The sequence below is a fragment of the Hippocampus guttulatus genome, chromosome 1 (genome assembly GCF_054856545.1).
Source record: "Hippocampus guttulatus isolate MCC_2025c chromosome 1, RoL_Hgut_1.0, whole genome shotgun sequence".
Classification (NCBI taxonomy): Eukaryota; Metazoa; Chordata; class Actinopteri; order Syngnathiformes; family Syngnathidae; genus Hippocampus; species Hippocampus guttulatus.
This window is the reverse complement of record NC_141261.1, coordinates 11,961,164-11,977,686: the sequence shown is the minus strand read 5'-3', so window position 1 is coordinate 11,977,686 and position 16,523 is coordinate 11,961,164. Positions and strand designations below refer to the sequence as shown.

Below are 16,523 nucleotides of genomic sequence, written 5' to 3'. Positions count from 1 at the left end.
GAATAGTACAAATCATTGCTTCCTCGCAATCCTCACCATGAATGTTTTCCAAACGTGAAAAACATTGAAATTACCATAGAAAAAAAAATTATTTATGCATAACGTCGTCCAGACGCCTTTTACAGACACTTTCCTTTTTTCAGTTCCAGCAAATGTATTTGAACTCCGAATGCGGCCAGTTTTTGAATCATTTCGGGCTGAAGTATACGTCAGGACACGGCGTATGTACTGCAGAGCACAAGGTGAACTATTCCATTCCGACGGATGCATCTGTATATTTGACACAAACACACAAAAAGACTAAAAGGGAATATGAGGAAATGCATCGTTTTATTGCCTCCTTTGAAATGAATCCGAATGCTAAAAACATGCTGTAAAATGGAGTACTAATACGGAGTACATAGTGGCCGCATGATGACATGTAAATAATTGGGAGGAATTAATAGCTGTCTGGAGTTGAACTGTTTGTAGAAATGTTCAGGCTTGGGTGATACCCTGGAGCCCTGTGTTGATGTGTAGCGTCTAGAAAGACTGATTTAAGATAAGCTAAAGGTCATTTGATGTTGGGAAGCGCTACACTGGTACGAGATGAGAAGCAAAAGCCCTCACCGTTACTTTCTTGTCCATCATTCTGAAAGTGTTCAACAAAAGGCTCCCAAAAGTTGTTAACAAATGGTGTAAATAGCTCCCTCTTGCTTTTTCTTTTTTTTCTTTTTTGTTTTGTTTTTTTAGATGAAAATAAAGGCAAGTCATTATTCAGAAACAAAAAAGTGTGTCCCTCGTATCTTTACTCCCTAATGGTGTCAAAAGACAATTATTTCCAAATATTAAGACGCCTGCTGAAAATATGCGGTGTTAATGTACACCTTTTATTTCAATATCCACATATTGGGCACTGTTTTTAGTCTTATTTCATATAAGGTTAAGATTGTGGTTAAGATCGCACGACTGTCCGTGTTTTTTATGTTTTGTGTTGTTTAATATTTACTCTGTTAACTGTTTTGTAAAGCGCTTTGCTACAGGTGCAGCTGTTGTGAAAGCGCTATATAAATCAGGATGTATTGTATTATACTGTATAAAAAGTACCGTATGTGATTCAATATCACTTCAGGTACAGTACCTTGAGACCTGCCGGTTGCGCCCAAGAGATTTTCTATTGAACTTCATATTTATCATAAGTACATTTTTGTTGTTAGAAATGCATATTGGCCAAGCTCCGCCTCTTTTTAAAAATATATATAAATTAACTACGAGCTACATGCACACAGCAACACGATTTAGCAAGTGGACTGTATAAATTGATTTCAAATTCCCAAATTAGATATTTCACAATGACAAAGTGGACATGTTTAGTTTGACATCCAATGACACATATATATTGTGATGAACATAAATCAAATATTAAGTGTACATATCTATTCTGTAACCATCAAACTGCAGAAAAAGACGATGCTTGGCACTAAAATGGGATGTTTACCCCAAAATGCAAAATGCTCATTATGATCAATACAAATACAATGCATATGATAAAAATGCCTGCTTTTTTAGTACTGTGAAACGACTCAGATTAAATCCTCCTGAAGTGAGTAACAAATGAATGCCAAAATCAAGACAAGATAAAGATTAACTGACTACCAGTTTTGGGAGAAAAAAAACACCTCGAAATGAATACAACGAATATCACGGGGCTCTTGACAATGTCAATTCTCAGTGGGACTGTTGTAGATCCTAGGCAGAAGTCAGCTGCGAGTCTTTACTCAGCAGCTGCAGCAGAGCCCGGATGGGCTCTGTCAGGTCATGGTTTGGTATCAGCTGGCTCGCTTCCAGCGCCATTTGTCCAAATCCCAGAGCCTGTGACACACGCACACACACACACGCACACACACAGCAGAAACAGAGAAAAGCAGCAGCAACTGTGACTGTAGAAAGGGGAAAGCTGATTTATGTAACATTACAGCAATGTGATTTTAATCAGCCCAGTTTTTACCCTTCAGTTGACACGTCCTACTAAGCTATCTGTTTTTTTAACCGTTTTATTTGTTATGCGAATTACAATCCCTCAAGGAGAAATTAAGTAACTGTACATGACTACTGTACGTGTTGTGTGGCAAACCACACAGAAGTGGATGAATAGATACATGCATGCATGCTAGCTAGCTAGCTAGACAGTTAGCTAGCTAGCTAGATACAGATAGAGAGAGAGAGAGATAGATAGATAGATAGAGAAGTGGCTGTGGGGCATTCAGTGTCCAGTAAAAATTGGGAGTTATATTTTCAATCCCAGTGCATCACTTTTCGCTAGATTATCCTTTTCAAATGACAGCTCCTGCGCCGCAACCCACAAATGGAGACAAAATGTGACCAAGGCGTCCGAAATCCCACTCGGACCAAAGTTGTCATCACACATTATGACTTGGTAAGGAGAAAAGTGGTCATTACAGCACAGTAGCACGCCCTCTGTTTTTTTCCAAAGTAGATCAGTGCACACGAGCAATTAGAGGCACTTAAAAGGCAGACTGAGCCCCGTGGCACACACTTATATTCAGCTATTTCTTCAATTGTGTGTGTGTGTGTGCTTTTTAAAAAAAAAAAATTATGATCACAACCCCGTTCAACATTCTATTGGTGTGGGTCACCCCCTCATCCCTATCCACACCGCCGAAGCAAAGCAGCTACTGGTAGCGATGAAGAATTTTGGGGATTTTTTTAAGTTGGAAATATTTTATGGAATATAGTGTGACATAATGCAAATTAATTGGGATTTAATGTGACATAATGCAATCATAACGTGACATAATGCAAATTAATGTGAACAACCACATTTAGCAATTTCCTTCCTGACTCACTGGACACCAAGAGTAAATCGGTACACCGACACAATCTAATGTAAGCCGATACAAATGCTAACGTGATCTCAGTTCATTAGAATATTGTGGATAAGATTTATTTCAGCTGTTGAGAAATGTATTTGTTTATGATTCTTCCTTGGAGTTCCCAAAACATTAGGTCATTCAACTTTCTCGAATTCATGTCATGTTTTCTTGAACTCGTTAGACTTGCATCATGTCAATAAGGTACTCCATCAAAAGAAAATGTACACTCAATGGCCTGTCCCCCCAGAAAAATAAGAAATAAATACATAAAAAGAAATATTAGAAGCAGCTCTCTTCTCCACACTCATGAAAATAATGTCAAATCATTCAATGAGCTGTATCTACACACAGAGAGCCGGCTTGTTTTCAAAGACGTGGAACCCAGTGTGCATGTCACAGTGTCGCTTCCACTAAATCCCTGCTTCATCTTGAAAGCTTTCACAATCACAGATAATCTCACTCACAGACAGATGACTAAAGGAAGTACGCCAAGGGGGTAAATAGGGCACTGTGTCACCGAGTTAGTCGTATGTTGATTTCCGCTGACCTTGGCAGGTGACTCACCCTGGTAACATCACCACCCAGGTAGGAGAGCATGGCTAGTGAATGGGCCACCAAAGCCACCTGAGCCGGTTCCTTTCGGGTTTCGTCCTGCTCAAACTCTAAAATGGACCTGAGTATCTTGCCCACTTCCACTTGCTGACCTTTATCTGGTTAAAGGGTGATAAAGACACACTTTAGCATTGTAAGACATGCTTAAGTATTGTTGCACACCATGCGAGAGAGAGAACTGTTTGGGAAATCCTGCTCGAGTGTGAAGCATCCACAGGCAAACTGCATATCAGCTGACAAGCTGAGTGTCATATCCTATGTAGGACAGCAGCTGTGAAAGAGGCTCGTCGTGTGGATGCCGCGCAGGCAAATATGCGTCAGCCGCGGTCTCTTAGCATGCGTGCTGTAAAGCTGAGCTTTAGCCTTCCGGTTGCACAGCGAGTCAAGCTCAGCTAAATTTAGCCCCCGTTGACCTTCTTTTTGAGTGATACATCAATGAAGCCGTTTCATCACGAGGAGTGTATTTCTTGTGATGTCATCTGCCAAATTTGACTGTTGAATGGTTACATTACAGTTCAAATGTTTAATACTGACTTGCAAATATTGGTTTCCAGTGTAATGTGTAGGGATTGGAATCGGAAGAGAAAATTGAATGTAAAAACAAAAAAATCATAAAGAGTATAGTAGGGGTCGGTTGCAGGGGCATTACTATTCGACAAGACATGAGTAAAAAAAAAAAAAGGTTATCTCGATTCATATCTGCATCGTTGACGCACCAAAGGCGGGCTCCGTTGTATCAGGATTCTTTTGTAAATTTTGGATGTGGCTCTGCAGGAGTTTGGCCAGGTGAGAGTGCCAGGTCTCTGCCACCTTTGGAGAAATATTTGGGTTCAACTGTCGGGCAAATGAACAATAATTGATCACTCTGGTAAAAGCATCAGTGTTGGTTGACATATCACCTCTTTGTACAAGGAATGAACAATAGTGGGCTCTCCCTGTTTGACAAACACATCGGCCATGAGGAAGTAACCCCCACACGTCACAGTGCTATCCAGACCATACTCCTCACTCGCAAAATATATCTGAAAACATATCAGACAAAAAGCCTTATAGGAAATGCGCATCGACTGAGTTTCCTCCTGACGGCGTACGCACGTCGTTTGCAAAGTGAAAAAGCGCCGCCTCAAAGTGACCCGTGGCTGTATGGAGACAGCCCATGCTTCTGTGTAGCCGGTGGTGGACCGCATAACCACATTCGGGACTCTTCAACACTGCCCACTCCGCTTGGGACATCAGCTCCGCCACCAGGGCCAGATTACCCATGCCTGTGTGACGCAATCACACAAATGCAAAAGTGCCGCACAAGAGTTGGTGACGAGCAGGTGCCCCATTCCTCACCCATGTTGGCATCGGCCAGCAGCAGGTAAGCTGGCACCAGCTGGACCGTGTTGGGTCCGTACACGTCGACGGAGCAGCGCAGGCAGGCCTGGGCGGCTGGCACGGCCTCTTCATGCTTCCCCTCTGAGAGCTTGCTCTCCGCCACCAACCTGCAAATCTCAATCAGCTCTTTCTGCACAAGGAGATACAATTCAATTCATCCAGTCGTCAAAGCGTTTGTTTTTGGGTTTTTTTTGCTTGTTTTGTTTTGGTTTGTTTTTTAATAGTGCTGGTCCTCATTTGGTTTTTCCAGGTGAGGCATTGTACACCTTTAATTGGTCACCAGCCACTCAGCCGAACAATCATTTGCGGTACTCTAATTGATAATTCAGCCGCTGATAATTTAGCCGCTGCAAACTAGACTAGGCTAACTTAATTTTGGGGTGTATTTTGCATGTACAAGTAACCGTAATTGATTTGAAGTTTTTGGGCTGCATCAAAATCTGCGGTGTTAAAAACTTGGTGATTTGTAAGTCAATGATTGCTTCTTCTGGATACTTATTTTAAAATTGGAATTATGGTTTTATTCTTGATTCCAAACACTTGTCAAATCTATGAATATTTTATGAAAGATTAATATCATTCACTAATAGTAACAATGGCACCCAAGCTAAGGCACCATTTATTTTCTCAGTCTTCGATCAATCGCCGGACTTCTTTTTCTGGCATGTTTGCATAGGTGGCAGCTTTTAAAAACAGATCCAAAGGCAAAACAGTGACCACATTATTTAAGTAGTGCATGGTAACAATTGCGGTGGGTTTATTTACAGTGTCTGTTGTAGATTATTCCAGGAAGATGCTGACGAAAAACAGAAAGCAGCTTTGCCAAATCCAGCGTTACTCCAAAGAACTCTAAGTCATTTGATCTTTGGGACTTGCTATTATGACCAATGAAAAGTAGAAGTCTACAGCCGCTTGTTGCCTTTCGAAACTTAAGAAACCAAAATGAGCCAATACATGTCCCGTCATGCAGATAGATGTACGTGCCCATCCCATCTTCTGATCATTGCAAAGATAGGGCCAATGCATTTTTCTTCATGCAGGTGCCAGTGCCCATTCAAACTTTAGATATAAAATGTAATTATAGATGGAGTGGCTGTCACCTGGAATGAATCCATGTTGAGAGTGAACAGCTTGGTCAAGCTGTTTTAGGTTGGAGACAAGAGGCATGTTTATCGATAATATTGCCATCATCCCACAGATAAAAAGGCTGCTTTGATGATCAGCCGTTTCCTACACGGCAGGGAGAATTTATGTTTGTTTTTCTCTGTATTATCATAAATATATTACCGGTAATTTACTCGTGAGTAATATGAGTTTAAAAGTCTTTGGTTTAACCAGAAGCCCAAATACTCACTACAAACAATTCTTGCACTTGTATTTGGCCTTATCTGCATTAAGGAGCAGACACAGGTTGAGAAGAGATTGCTGTTGGCTAGCTGGAGGATCATACTAGCATTGAAGAGTTTGTGGCGCAGGAGACACAATAAAGAATCTGCAAAGAAATGACTTTTCCGGTATTTTCTGGAGGATGTCATTGAGTGAACAAGAAAGGTACAACAGTTGAAGACCGAGAGACACAACTCAACTTAAGCTCTGGCGGTTCAGAAGTTAGTCATGAAAGGAGCAAGCACTGGGCAGGCAGCTGCCATAAATTTTACTGTCACTGTTTTACAAGGTCCTTTCTTTATCTCTCGTTGCAAAGCTTGCAGAGTAAGCAGCATGCCCGCAGAAAATTGATCAACTTTAACGTAAGGTTGATACCTGAATGTGAAAGAAATTTATAAGGCAAGCAGATTATTTTCAATGTATTGAAATCCTGTTTTCTTTTTAAAGGAAAAAAAACACAAGAGTGGAGTACAATTATAGACTGACAAAGCAACCACAAAGTATGTGTTCTAATTTTGCCTGCAGAGACAATCCACAAAAAAAAAAAAAAAAAAAAGCTATTTTGAACCAAAATGAGAAATTGCAAACTGGATTAATTTGGTTTTCCGACAGAAAATTGAGCTGGTTCACTGTGTTTAGCCTACAAGTCCCAAATTCAACCACGGGGAAAAAAGGGGGATGTACTGGAGGAAACGATGATTTAACACTGCGGTCAAAATTGGAGTCAAGCCAGCCGCGACAGCAAGTGTTAGTACTCTGCATTACGGTACCTTCAAAATAAAAGTTCTCCAACTGATGCGTGCACGTCAGTGGTTTGAATTTAAAATAATGTTATTCAATCATTTCTTAGCGGTCAAGCAGCGATTAGTTCACGCAGAGAGAGTGAAAACTGTCTCAGAATAGCACCAAGAAGCGTTCTGAAGCTGATGTAGAAAATGAAGTCAATGTTAACTCGACATCAATGACTAAAATTTTACCATTTTTTTTAATCAATGATTAGGATTATTACCAATACTATTCATTTAGTGGGTGATATTTGATGATATTACTTATCAATACCAATAATAACTACAAAATCAGGCATTTGTTAGAGACAGTTAACTTAAGTTATAACTGTGTGAAAGTTCACCATGATAACATGTACAGTATCTTAAAAGAGTTCATACATGTTTTATGAAGGCAAGAGTTTGAGTTTGGAGCAGATAAATTATTTTCTCGATGTAATATATATTTTTTTCCAAGTTCTACAGTAATTCATAACTATTTTATGATGTCATTATTAGTTGTTCTAGCTCCAGCTGGTGTGTGTGTGTGTGTGTGTGTGTGTGTGTGTGTGTGCGTGCTTTAAAGTCTTTTTTTTTTCAAAGTACTGCAGCTCATAGAGAAAAACAGGAAACTAATTTCTGGCAGGAAATGCTATACCTCTCATGGCTTCGGAATGTAATAGGCTACTTTACTTGGCGTCAGATCTCATTCCAGGGTGCATGTTATGGACTTACCGTTTTGAGTAGATTTTCAATGCGGCCGGCACGCTGCATACTAAATAATGACGGGGTGCGAATGGGGATGAGCAACTGGCAAATCCTCTTGTGGATGCCTATCCAGTCAGAATGCTGGTGCTCCGCATCGCTGCCGGGTGAAAGAAAAGCAGGGGAGAAGATCCGCAGGTTAAGGTTTTTCCGGCATGACTCAAGGATCATCTTAAAAGCTGAATTTCCAGTTGGAGTTGTTGTTGTTGCTGTTTTACAAACCACCATGCCTGAGGAGAAACAACCTATCGTCATCAGAAGGCATAACCGACAAGGTGTCAATCATTTTCCTCTGATCACCAGCACATGCACACCCGTAGCCTCACGCCGGCCCTTTAAGTCTCTTCAAACGAAGTGATAACAGGTGCAGTCTGACCTGATCAATGCTGTGTCCTATCGAAAGGAGATTCCCCCTACATCCCCCAGGTGTTTTATTAATAACATATTTTTGTCAGACTAACCCAAGGATCAAGAGTTAAGGACACTTTACACACCCTATTTCTCAATTAAATGAACCAATATTTTAATCCTGTGTCATCCAAGCAAGCAAAAGTACAAAATTCGCTCTCATGACAACCGGGGGGGGGGGCTTGGAGATAGGACACACAAGCTAATACAGAGTGCAGACCAAGCTGTTCACAAAACCATGGAGCTGCAATGTTGCTAACTTACGACTGTACACGCTTTCAGAAATGGGCTGAGAACAACACATTAGCTTAGCTATTTAATTTCACACTTGATGGGAGACCCAACTATTTGTACACGACTTATTAAAAAGTCAATTTTGCATATGTATCTTCAAGAGTCCCTCGGTATGAGTCACAAAGTCATTTTCAGATGTATCATCATACTAAATTGTATGCTTTGTCCAAACGGCTGCTGTAATTTTCTTCAGGCTGCTGCAACCAGTCTTGCTTGGCGTCTTGTGTTTCTTTCCACATGGGCTGCGGTCTCTGGCAGACAGAAGAAGAAGCCTGCAGGCAAAAATATTTTGGCCACGTCGCAACCCCAAAGTAACTCTTTATCTGCCCAAACAAAGATAATCAGTTATACTGTGACTCAAACAATTCTTAATAGGGTCGAACTGCAATCCAAAACTGAGAATTAGCTCAAAGAGTTCACCTTTCAAGGTAATCAGACGATGGGAAATGTCAAAATGCGGCAGCACAGACTACTATTACAACAGGAAATACTGATCATCCATAACAGTCCTATAGTCAAAACTGAATATTATCTTTGCAAAAGCAGCATTTGTTGACATCGCGCTCAAGACCGTGCAGGTGTCATCCATCTGTGACACTGGCGTACTTCATCAGCATAGAACCTTTATTTGGATCAAAAAATAGGGACTGAAAGTTTAGGAAATTGACAAGCTGGAGGCACATGTCAAATGGAAAAGTAATTGCAGCTCTGAAATTTCCAAGCTAAATATAAAAAAACAATGCTTAACTATAAAGCATTTCATCGCTGTCCACTGTGTGCGTTTGAGTGTGGCGGAGTGACCTCACTAAACTGTGCGTGCGCTCACATACACATACACACACACATGCACACACACACACACACACACACTCACACACACACGCACACACACACACACACACACACATACAAACATTTAAGGCATGTTTTAAATCATAGATTATAAGTATTCATAAAGGGCAGCCCGTTGGTCCAATGGTTAGCGCGTCGACCTCACATTGCAGAGGCCATGGGTTCGATCCCGGCTCCGGCCTTCCTGTGTGGAGTTTGCATGTTCTCCCGTGCCTGCGTGGGTTTTCTCTGGGTTCTCCGGTTTCCTCCCACATTCCAAAAACATGCATGGCAGGCTGATTGAACACTCCAAATTGTCCCTCGGTGTTAGCGTGGATGGTTTTTCGTCTCAGAGCGCCCTGCGATTGGCTGACAACCGGTTCAGGGTGCCCCCCGCCTACCTCCGAAGAAGGCTGGGATAGGCTCCAGCACGCCCGCGACCCTTGTGAGGATGAAGCGGATCAGAAAATGGATGGGTGGATAGATGGAAGTATTCACAAACAGACTGACAGCATCCTGCTCAGTGGTTCTGATGACTCTGGTGACCTCCAGCCAAGTATTCTTGACAATAAGTCATTTTTCAAATACCTGGACTTTACTTGAGTGTTTTTCTGATGCCTTTACATTTGAAAATCTGAGATGCGTACAGCACATTCGACTCCTCACTTCCACAAATCTTTATTTTTCATGTACCCACACATACATGAAATGTGACCTCTGCGTTTGACTCAACACGGCAGTCGACACAGGAGCACAAACTGTTTGTGGCACACAAAAAGTACAAGTATTGTACTTGGAATCCAGGTGGGAGTAAAGAGCGACCTTGCCCATTGAAGGGTTAAGTTTGCCCCGTGGAGGGTATCACAACAACTGACGATGTGTAGCCTGGGGTGGGGAACGATTGAAAAAAAGAGAGGTCATTTGAGTTTTTATAAATTCCTCCGTTTCGAAAGGAATATGATGCAATAATGGAACGAATTACGATTATGTCTTGGTTCGAAGATGAAATGTTTTGAGCTTTTCATAACACTTGTAGAATTTCCAATGTTGTGAAAGTCTGACCAACTACAAAAGCGACCCCCTTTTCGGATTTACTGGGACCTCACATTGGTTTACATGCTCAAATTTATTTTTTAATGGTCAAACTATTTCCTTCGGCTGTGTTGTCGACCAGCAGAAATCGCAACCAGGCAAGCAGTCACATGAATCACAAAAAAAAATGTGCTAATTTAATTTCCAGTTGTTTTCTGGCAGTGACAGTCACATGACGTGAGCATATCTACGTGGACAACACTGCCACCTAGCGTCAAAATCTTGGTTCGCCTCCTGTAGTCAGTCTTGTAACGTCACGTCACGTACATTGCTTATTTAATGCACTGAAGGGAAAAAAAATCCCGGATATCTCATTCATGTTGTTATTTATATATATATCGCATATATAATATATTTAAAAAACGTTACATTTTATCCCAGTATAGTTCCTAATTAAAATGTTTTACTTTTACTCCAGTGGACGTTTCTTTCCATCTTCGTTACTCGTTACTTATTTTACAATTCGAAGCCTGAGCTGGAAGCAAACAGCCGAACAATCATACCATAGAAGTACTATTGATACCCAAGTACAGCAGATGATACTTTTAGTCAAGTAGTATTCTACAACGTGACTTCAACCAAAGGAATTGTCTGTCAAGATTCTTGTGTTCAAGTACTGTATCGCCTTCGGACACTTTTTCACTGCCTGTGCTGTATTCGAATTGTGATGATGTTAGGAGATGTTGGTCTTACCAGTAGTAGGTGACTCGACACCTGGCGCACTGCAAGTATGCTCGTTTCTGACACAGTTCGCACACCTTTTCGGTTCCTTTGGGCAAGGCGAGGGGGATGATCTCGGTCGACGGTAGGACGTCTTGCACTTTGGACTCCATGATTTGTTTGGGACCCCAACAACACGGCGCACTCCGAACGTTTGGAGATCCCCGAGTTCAAACCAATTTTCCAAAAATGAATTATAGAAATGAAATGTTAGACGTTCTTTTTGTGGTTTGTATGATGCGAGTTTGTTTCAGTGTATCTGTTTCAGCGAATGCACAACGCTCTCACGCGTGTGACGTCATAACACGACGCGGGTTCTTTGTTGTGTATTTGAACAGGCCACCAGTGGGCGTATTGACCGTGGTCGTCATGGTAACGATCAACACTCCCGAACACACTTTCTAATGTCACTGGCTGCCTGATTATGATCTACTCCAACTACTTCTACTTTTTATTCTTGCTGTAATACCACGACTTTTTTCCCTCTTACTTTTTTCCTCTCCCAATACTGCAACACTTCTCTTTTTTTTTCTTCCTACGACTTCTACTACTACGGTTGCCTGTGCTACTTGTGTACTACTACTACTGCGAGTTTTTTTTTAAATTCTTGTTGTACTGCAACCACTACTATTACTATCTCCTGCTACTGCTACTACTACTACTACTACGACTACTACTACTACCATAAACCCAAATAAATGTCCTGTCTTATCACATAATATTAGGCATTGGTCGGAAGCCTCCTAGCTCCAAAATCATCACTTTCAGGAGACCCCCAAAACAGCAACACATTGCATCGTCAAAGAGATTTTCAACACTTTAGGTTATTGAATTTGCAAAAATAACATCCAAACGTGTGGATTGACCAATGCTATAGATTTGTAAAAAAATAACATTAAAAAATGTGTTTATTACACATGACAATTTGACATTTTGGTACCGATCTTAGCAAGTTGACACACGTGATTTGCTTTCGTGGGCCACCTAAATTGACCAGGCGGGTCGGGTCTGGCCCCTGGGCCTTGAGTTTGACACATGTGGTGGAGACATACTCACACCGGACATGTGAGCGGGCAGCGTGGAATCGGTTCACTCAGTGACGGTGTGCAAATTGTGACAGGTTACGGCTCGATGCCAGAAATATACACAAAAAGTTGCTGAATAACTAGTTTTGAAATCAGAAGCCAGTAAAAACTGTTCAAAGTTGTTACCTTGTCCCTACCTTATGGATCACCACCAGTTATTATAATGTGTTACAGTTCTTGTGATGACATCAAAATGTGGCTTATTTTATATTTATTTCTGACATTTTTTTAGGATGTAATTGGTAACACAAGCTTATACGTGTTTTCTTTGAGTGACATTTATTACTACATTAACAATTCTACAGGTACAAAAATAAATATCTGCATGCATCTTTCTAAAGTGTGTGCTACATATAAGATTTTTGCAAATTGCTATCTGTGCATCAACGGAAATCATTCATGGAAAAAAAAAGCATTTCAAGCCTTAGCTTTAATCATGACAAAATGTAATGTAACAAAATCGACTCTCTGGATAATAATTGTGTTTACGTAGCAGAAACAAAATCCCATTTACCAAAGCACAAAAAGCAAAAAATGAACATATGTGTGTCCAATATATCGATATTTTCCATTTTCGTTGACAGTGTGTTGCGTTGCGTGTTCACTCTTTCTTGCGCAAGTGGACATAAATGATGCCACTGCACAGCAGGAGAGGCACACACACCCAGGCTAGGATGAAGCAGTAGCCAAAGTGTCCTGAAGTCACTTCTCTGCTGTCTTGAAGGATTTCCTTGTTGTGTAATGTGTAGATTAGTACAGCAGACAAGGCTGTCAGTCCTGAATGAAGACAAACAGCAAATTCAAACTTTCGAAAGATGTGAGCTAAGAAGTGAGCTATGAGCATTTGTATGTAAAACTTTGGTCCATTTTTGCATATTCACAGGACTCATATGATTGTCTCCTAGTCCGAGAAGAGGGGTGTCAAACTCATTGTTGTCGCGAGCCTGATTTTAGTTACAGTTTCCCTTGGAGGGCCGTTATGACTGAAACCATATAAATATGTCAAGAATAGCGGTTTATTCACCTGTTGTTTAAGTTACTGTAATGAGGGGTTTGGCAACAAGAAAATGCTTACAGTGCCACTCCTCTTTATTACAAATGATAAATTAACATTTTGGTAGAGATTTTAGCAAGCATCATGAAAGTTGATGTCTTTGATTTGCTTTCGTGGGCCACATAAAATAATGTGGCGGGCCAGATCTGGCCCCCGGGCCTTGAGTTTGATACTGATGTCGTAGACGGTTAACCAGATTCATTTTGAACTTGGGCCATACAACTCAAGACTTGGGACGACAACAGGGGGAAAAACAATGAGTTTTGGATTTTGTTTCAGAATGTGAACTTTTTAAATTTAAGTAGTTAGTACACAATTAAAAAAAATATTTTTCTTGTACCTTTTAAAGAGACAGCACTGAAGCAATGACACACATGATAAGGGCAGTGACTGTTCAGAGTAAGAGTACCTATACATACTGTATATGATACCCTCAAAATATCTCAACCCACATTCATTTATGTTTAAAAAAACAACAACAACAACGTATCCAAAATTGAGACCAATTAGCCATTTTCCCTAACGGGTATCATGTGGCTCACAAGGTTTCTTGTGTAAATGAGGCGGAGGCGCATTACATTATTGCGAAATAAATGTGTACAAAATATGAGAAGTGTACTCACTTTTGTGAGGTGCTGTATTGAAAAAAAATAGAACAATAACTTAATAAGTTATTGTTTGTTGTTGCTCAATAAACTTGAGCGTTCACTCAACCCTGGCGCGTTTTGGCTGCCGCTGCTCAACCCGTATTGTTTTGTGTTTTTTGTTATTGTAAAGTGTCCTTGGGTGTCTTGAAAGGCGCTTATAAATAAAATGTATTATTATTATTATTATTATTATAATAAGAGTGGGGCATCAAATTTTAAGTTTCACTTCATAATATGCTCCCCAAATGTATCAAACTTTACGTGTAGATTGATTTTTATGTCTTGAAGACACTGAATGAAAATATTCTTGGTATACGGTACATACAGTGCTATCTAGTGGTCATGAGAAATGTCATCTTTTCCATTTTAATCTACTGTGCACTTTACTCTATTTTTGCCAGTCCGTCGTCCGTCCGCGACCGGGGAACCCTTCCATCATTGTCCCTTCATTCTTATTCATATAATAATCGTCCTTCGCCCCCGCCCATCTTAGTCCTTTTAAAGCGCCAGCCCCAGTCCTCCCCCTCAACCCCTGAAAAAAAGGCGTGCCTGCATGATGCCGTAGGTGAGAGGCATGGAGGGGGTGTGGGGGGGGGGGGGTACCTTACAGACAAGACAGCACTTACTTTGCTCCATACATTGCGTAACACTGCCGATCCTGTCTTGATTGGCGACAACCGCAGGCAAGTATTATCATAGACAACATTTACATTACATATACAAAGACACCTTCTTGAGCACTGGGGTCAGTGGTTGGTGTTTTCACCCAAATATTTCTCATTGCTGTCCACTTAGTGCATGTGGCTCACGCCAGCATTCGAAATGGATGCCTGTTTTGTCCAAAGAAATATGTAATCTTTGCACATTTACCTGCAAACACTTGACACAGGCCAGTAAAGTAAAAAAGTCCGCCCTTGGACATGGTGAAAAGTTGACCCAGGAAGATCAGGAAGGAAACTGAGGAGAAGACCACTGAGAGCACCATCAAAACCTGAACTGCGTGAAGCCACTCTGAGAGACACAAAAACAAAAAATTTCCTCCAAACAATTTTGTTTTTCTTTTGTTTGTAAATCACTTTTTTAATCAACAAGGTCAAGAAAATAGGTATAGTTACCACTTTCTTTGGAGGATGCGCACAACCAAGTTCCCGAAAAGTTGTCATACCTACAGTTGTACCACAGATCTGAATTCTCCATCCCGTCCCACACCCACCAGGACTTTGAATGAAAAGATTGGGTGGGTTTTACAAAACTTAGTTCATCAAAACTCATTACCACTGCGCCATACCTTCTCCATGGTAGAGATGAACAGCATGGCCAAGGTGATGAGATGCAGCAGAGTCACAAACATGAGTAGGAAGGCCATTTTGTTTTCATCTGAAAACAGCATAGTTTCAACGATGACAACCAGCGAAATGCATTCGGCATGCTACTCGGCATGCACATGTGTGACAGAGTTAGTGTGCCTGTTGGGTCTGCAGTAAATGTCAGTGGTTGGGGACTTTCCTGTTTTGGAAAAAAAAACATAAACTGGAAAGTGTGAAGAGATGAACGTGGAGATGTTTTGCGGGGCCATGTAGGAAACAGTGCAATCACTCTTTGCTGTGATTTCAATCTGAGTTGGCCAACCTGTGGTAGAGCCATAGAACTCTAAATGAGGCCAAAATATTTACTCAGTTCACCCCTCTGTGTGCACTGTCAGTATATTTGGGCTTGATTAAAACCGGGACATGGATAACTTGAATTTTATTTGCAAAAAAAAAAAAGTCGGAGAAAAAACAAGAAAAAAAATTCTGACTGGATTAAATCGTTTGTGCAGATCTTTATCATAGGAGAGGCCCCTCTGAGTGGGTGGTGGGAGAAATTATGTCATTACACTAATTTCATCCATCAAAGGAGAAGGAATGGAAGGTAATAATTTGGCTAAAATGGACAGAAACAGTGTAATGTCATGAAACAGGCTTTATTGTAAAAAATAAAATTACAGGAAAGCTAAATGAATGCTAAAAGTTGATTTAAGGTGAAACACATGTTATTGGGATTTTAATGACATAGCTTTTTAATGACAGCTTTTTACTCCAAAAGTCATGCCCTTTAAATTAAACATTTTTTAAACTCAATGTGCCATCAAGTTATACAAACAACATTCCATAAAAAGTTTTTTTTTTTTTAATCTAGTGAAAAAAATGTGCCTCCTTACCCGTATTATTGCTCTTGCTCTGAACCAGACCTCAGGATCAGCTTCTGTGCAGTGATTTTGTGTCCAGTAGGTGGTCCTCTCTTTTCTGGGCTTGCCACGCCCCTTTTCTCTTCCCACTCACTCCATCCAAACTTTCCAAGGTGAACGCCCATTTCCTCTGTGCACAACAGAGCTCTATTTTTCTACGCCTCGATATACACCACAGGACATCTACACCTCCCTGTGAAAAAAAAAAACTCCAGCTGGACACACCCGTTGGTAGCAACTAGAAATGACACAAAAACACAAGAGTTGATTTTTAACAGTCTCCAGTGTGGATGGTCAATCAACTGTATGAGCTGCGACAACTTGTTAGACCACTAGTTGTCCACCTACCTCACTCGATTTACCCACATGTTGCCATTACCATCAC

At 40.8% G+C, this 16,523-nt stretch overlaps 2 protein-coding genes across 4 annotated transcripts; both read right to left on the bottom strand.

Annotated features, from left to right (window-relative positions):
• Positions 1-308: 308 nt before the first annotated feature.
• zmynd12 (zinc finger, MYND-type containing 12) lies at positions 309-11,374 on the bottom strand. Of its 3 annotated transcripts, XM_086109951.1 has the most exons (8): positions 11,099-11,374; positions 7,751-7,880; positions 4,824-4,995; positions 4,581-4,750; positions 4,385-4,507; positions 4,202-4,295; positions 3,438-3,583; positions 309-1,851 (listed from the first exon to the last, which is right to left on the bottom strand). In XM_086109951.1, the coding sequence occupies exons 1-8, from the start codon at positions 11,236-11,238 to the stop codon at positions 1,729-1,731; spliced, it is 1,098 nt and encodes a 365-aa protein (XP_085966077.1). In that variant the 5' UTR covers positions 11,239-11,374; the 3' UTR covers positions 309-1,728. The 3 variants fall into 3 exon arrangements, with proteins under 3 accessions (XP_085966077.1, XP_085966067.1, XP_085966086.1); XM_086109941.1 differs by lacking the exon at positions 11,099-11,374 and having other exon boundaries at positions 7,751-8,112; XM_086109960.1 differs by lacking the exons at positions 3,438-3,583; positions 11,099-11,374 and having other exon boundaries at positions 7,751-8,112.
• A 1,030-nt stretch (positions 11,375-12,404) lies between these two features.
• emp3b (epithelial membrane protein 3b (MAM blood group)) lies at positions 12,405-16,175 on the bottom strand. Its single transcript, XM_086130227.1, has 5 exons — positions 16,112-16,175; positions 15,200-15,288; positions 15,027-15,129; positions 14,782-14,922; positions 12,405-12,987 (listed from the first exon to the last, which is right to left on the bottom strand). Exons 2-5 carry the CDS (start codon positions 15,275-15,277, stop codon positions 12,812-12,814), a joined length of 498 nt encoding a protein of 165 aa, XP_085986353.1. The 5' UTR covers positions 15,278-15,288; positions 16,112-16,175; the 3' UTR covers positions 12,405-12,811.
• Between the last annotated feature and the right edge of the window lie 348 nt (positions 16,176-16,523).